The 4923-nt window shown below is 60.3% G+C and overlaps 1 protein-coding gene across 1 annotated transcript; it reads left to right on the plus strand.

The window, feature by feature from the left end:
* Nucleotides 1–2368: 2368 nt before the first annotated feature.
* LOC126650178 (class II histocompatibility antigen, B-L beta chain-like) lies at nt 2369–4294 on the plus strand (the record flags this gene model as incomplete). The annotated part of the gene is made up of 5 exons (XM_050334713.1): nt 2369–2584; nt 3308–3333; nt 3408–3588; nt 4080–4186; nt 4286–4294. Coding segments are annotated over 5 exons (539 nt in total), but the record flags the coding sequence as incomplete, so codon positions are not given.
* Nucleotides 4295–4923: the final 629 nt, after the last annotated feature.

A 4923-nucleotide genomic window follows, 5' to 3' on the forward strand; every position in this document is an offset into this window, starting at 1 on the left:
TGCTCCCACTCACCCCACTAGAGTTCCAGTCCCTCCCAGTATGACTCCAGTGACACCCTCTATGGTGGCAGTCACAGCCAGGATGAACCCAGACATTCCCTGTCACTCCCAGTATAAAGCCATTTGACCCCAGCAGGGTCCCACTTGCTCCTACTCACCCACTACAGTTCCAGTCCCTCCCAGTAGGATCCCTGTCACTCCCAGTCTCACCTAGTATATCCCAGTCAACCCTAACATGCTCCCAGTTACTCCCAGTAGGATCCCAGTCACTCCTGGTCTCACCCAGTATATTCCAGTTGCCCTCAGTGTGGTCCCACTCACTCCCTGTTGCTCCCAGTAGCTTCCAGCATGATTCCAGTTGCTCACAGCCGCTCCCAGTCACTCTCAGTGTGGTCCCAGTCACCTCCAGCATGATCCCACTTGCTCCCAGAATATCCCAGTTGGGCCAACATGGTCTCAACTGCCCTCAGAATGCTCTCAGTCACTCCCAGTATAACCCCAGCCACCTTCACTGTGGGCCCAGTTGTACCCAGTATGATCCCAGCTGTGCCCAGCATGGTTCCAGTTGCTCCCAGTTGCTCACAGTGGTATCCTACTACCTCCCAATTGCCCCTAGCATAGAACCAGCCACTCCCAGTATTATCGTAGTATGATCCCAGTATGTGTCCAGTCACTCCCAGTATGATCCCAGTAACATCCAGACACTTCCCATATGAAGCCATTCATCCCCAGTATGGCTGCAGTCCCTCTCACACACTTCCAGTATTATTGCAGTCACTCCCAGTATGATCCCAGTATGACCCCAGTAGGGGCCCAGGTGCTCCCAGTATGATCCCAATTGCCCCAGTTCTGGTCCCGCTGGGTCCAGTCCAGCTCTGGGTGTATCCGGTGTCCCCCCTGCCCCCCACCCCGGTGTCACCCCCTTTTCTCTCCCCACAGAGCTCCTGAGCCAGCGGCGGCCGCAGCCCCTCCCCATGGCCTTGGGCACAGCCGGGATCCCCCAGTCCATCCCCACCTGGAGTTTGGGGGGATCGTGTGTCCCCCCTTGCCCTGCTTTTGTTCTCACGCCAGCCGCCTGCTGCTCCCAGTGCTCCCAGTAAAGCTTCCGAGTTCCCAGTTCTCTGTAGTACTGCTTAGTGGGGGATATTGGGGGGGGGGGGGGGCTTTGAAAATCCTGGGAATGGGAAGGTTTGGGCAACGTCAGCCCCCCAAAATCCCATGTATCCAGGACACCACAAAGCCAAACTCCAGCAATCCGGGACCCCCCAAAACCCACCTTGGACCCTCCAGGCCGCGGGCAGAGTCAGCCAATGGGAGCGAGCGCTGCTGCCGCGTCAACAGTTGCCGGGCAGACCCGACCCAAACTGAGCCCTCACCGAGATCAGCCAATCAGAGAACGCCCTCCACTCGGTTTTGGGGACACGTCGGAGCTCCGGGACAGCCGGATCGCCGTTTTTGGGATCGGCAGAGTTGTGGGACCCCTGGACGCCCATTTGTGGGTTCCCCTGAGCTCCCACCTGCCCCGCACCCCACGGACCTCCCAGAACCCCCCACCCCCGAGGCTGCAGTGCCCAGAACGGCCTTAGCCAATCAGGAAGCACCGACGCGAACTGTGGCCAATCAGAGCTCACACTGCTAATGACTCATCAGTTGCCGGGAAGACGCGACGCTAAACGAGCCCGAACTTTGCGCCCAGCCAATCAGAGCGCGTCCAAAACAGCCGAAAAACGGCTCCACCCGGCTGGTTTTGGGGTGTCAGTCCCTGCCCGGCGCTGGGGATGGAGCGTGTGCGGGGAGCTGGGGCCGTACTGGTGGTACTGGTGGTGCTGGGAGCCCCCCCGGCTGCGGGCGAGGAGCTCTCGGGTGAGCGGGGGGGGCGGGAAAGGGGAAAGAGGAGAGAAAAGAGGGGGTGGGAACCCTAAAAGTGAGCACGAGAGGGGGGTTGGAACCCTCGGAATTAGTGGGAGTGAAGTGGGAGCCCCAAACTGAGCGCGGGGGGGGGGTCTGGGGATTGGGAGGACAGTGGGAAAATGGGTGGGAGAGGGGCAAAAGGGGGGTAGGAGAGAAGGAAGAGGGGTGCCATGGGGGTCCCTCTGTGTCCCCCATCACTGGATCCCTGCAGTGGTTCCCTGGAGGTTTGGGGGGGTGTCGGATCCGCACTGGGGGAGTCCTCAATGCCCCTGTCCATCCCAGGGGGGTTGATAAGGGATTCCCCCCAAGTCAAGAGCCGGTGACGCGGCGGCCGTGGGGCAGAGGGGGGTGGGAAAGGGGGGGTCCGGGGTGGCCCCCGAGCTCCCAACCTGCTGTGGGGGGCAGGGGGATGATGGTGGGGACAGGGTACCCCCTGACCCGTGTCCTGCACACACAGGGGTGTTCCAGGAGTTGAGAAACCAGGAGTGTCACTTCATCAACGGCACCGAGCAGGTGAGGTTTGTGGAGAGGAAAATCTACAACCGGCAGCAGTACGTGCACTTCGACAGCGATGTGGGGGTCTTTGTAGGGGACACCCCGTTTGGGGAGGTCCAGGCCAGGCACTGGAACAGCCAACAGGACGTGTCCACCCCGTTCCTTGTGAACCGCAGAGGTGAGTGCGGGGCAGAGCGGGTCCCCTCGGGAATTCCCCTGCCCTGGGAACGACCCTGGAGCCCCTGAAACCCTCCTTGGGAATCACCCCTGACCCCTCAGCTCTTCTTGTGCCCATCCTCGTGGCCTTGTGCCCCCTCCCAGTGCCCCCAAATCCATCCCAGTCTCCTGTTGCCCCTTATTCCATTGCGATCCATTCCAGTTTCTTCCAGTGTCCCCCAGTCCACCCCAGTCTCTCCCAGTGACCCCCCGCATCTCCGCCTCGCTAGGGCCACCCCTCTCCCTCCCCTCAGCCAATCAGAGCGCGCATCTCCGATGACTCATTAGTTGCTGGGCAGACCCGCAGAGTAGAGTTCCCTCACCAGGACTCACCTCCCAGTCCCGCTCAGGCCCTTCCCAGTCCTTCCCAGTCCCTCCCAATCATTCCCATTACCTCTCACTCCACTCCCAGACCCTCTCAGTCCATTCCCAGTCGTTATCAGTTCACTCCCACATCTCCCAACTCTCTCCCCAGTGACCCCCCTGGCCCATCCCCTTCTACCCCAGTCCATTCCCAGTCCCTCCCACTGCCATCCCAGTCCCTCCCACTGCCATCCCAGTCCCTTCCATTGCCATCCCAGTCCCTCCCACTGCCATCCAAACCCCTACCAATGTCCTACAAGCCCTCTGCCCTCTCTCCCCAGTGCCCCTCAGCTCAACCCAGTGTCTCCCCCATCTCTCCCAGTACCCCCCAGCATGTCCATCTCGCTGGTACCGTCGAGCTCCCAGCCCGGCCCCGGCCGCCTGCTCTGCTCCGTGATGGATTTCTACCCTGCCCGATGCAGGTGAGGTGGTTCCAGGATGGGCAGGAGCTGCCGGAGCACGTGGTGGCCACCGACGTGGTCCCCAACGGGGACTGGACCTACCAGGTGCTGGTGATGCTGGAAATCCCCCCCCGGCGCGGGGTCACCTACACCTGCCAGGTGGAGCACATCAGCCTGGAGCACCCCCTCAGCCGGCACTGGGGTACGGCCCGGCCCCCCCAGCATGGGGGGACACTGGTGGGGCGGTCAGGGGTCTGGGGGAGCACTGGGGACACTGGGAGGCACTCTGGGGGACAATGGAGAGGCTGAGGAAGAGGTTGGGGGGTCCTGGGAGGGCTGAGTGGGGCTGTGGGGAGTCCTGGGGGAGACTGAGAGGGAGTTTGGGGAAGCCTGGGAGGGATGGGAGGGAGGTTTGCAGGGTCTTGGGGTGACTGGGATTGGGTTGGGGAAGTGCTAGGTGGGGTGGGAATGGACTGGGAGGGGTTCAGGGGTGTCCTGGGGGTGATGGGAGGGGGGTGGAGGGTTCTAAGCAGGATGGGAGGGGCTTTGGGGATCCTCGAGGGGCTGGAAAGAGACTGTAGGAGGTTTCAGGGAGTGCTGGGGGGGCTGGGGGAGACTAAGACAAGGTTTTCAGGGGGTCCCAAGTGGTCTCTGGGAGGTTTTGGGGGTCCTGACCCACCCGGCTCCCTCCAGAGATGCCACAGGACACCGTGCACAGCAAGATCCTGGTGGGGGTCGGGGGCTTCGTGTTGGGTTTCGTCTTCCTGGTGGTGGGGCTTGGCTTCTACCTGCGGGAGAAGGTAAAGGAGGGTCCCCAGGGTCGTGTCTCCCGTTCCCTAGAGCGTGTGTGCCCCCTCTGCCCCCGCAGCCTGCTGTCACCCCCTTTTCTCTCCCCACAGAGCTCCTGAGCCGCCGGTGGCCGCAGCCCCTCCCCGTGGCCTTGGGCCCAGCCGGGACCCCCCAGTCCATCCCCACCCGGAGTTTGGTGGGGTCATGTGTCCCCCCCGGCCCTGCTTTTGCTCTCACACCAGCCACCTGCTCCCAGTGTTCCCAGTAAAGCTTCCCAGTTCTCTGCAGTCCTGGTGTTGAAGGGCAGGTGCCCTCCCAAAGCCCCCCCAGAATCAACTTATGCAAACTGTACAATGGTTGGCACCCGTTGTCTTTCTGCTTCCAGGAGTGTGTATTTTTCTGCCATGTCTGGTTCAATGTTTTCACAGCTTAATGGCTCAAACTGTGTCTGCTTTGTTTAAAGAAAAAGAGGGAAGTGTAGGGATTTTTAGTGCTAATATAGAGGATATGCTGCAGATGTGAGAACACAATCTTATGTTGCTAACTAGAGGATATGCTGCTATGAGAAATAATCTTATGCTGCAATTGTGAAAATGTGATCTGTTGTTCTGATGGGCTTTTGATGGTACCAGGATGTGAAAGATCTACCAAGAGAAACAGTAGCAAAACCAGATATAGAAAACAGGGTCCCAGTACTGGCTATCAGAGTGGGAAAGGACATAAAGAATGTTAAAGAAACAGAGCTGAT

Source organism: Myiozetetes cayanensis, unplaced genomic scaffold (genome assembly GCF_022539395.1).
Source record: "Myiozetetes cayanensis isolate MyiCay16 unplaced genomic scaffold, myiCay2020 scf572, whole genome shotgun sequence".
NCBI lineage: Eukaryota > Metazoa > Chordata > Aves > Passeriformes > Tyrannidae > Myiozetetes > Myiozetetes cayanensis.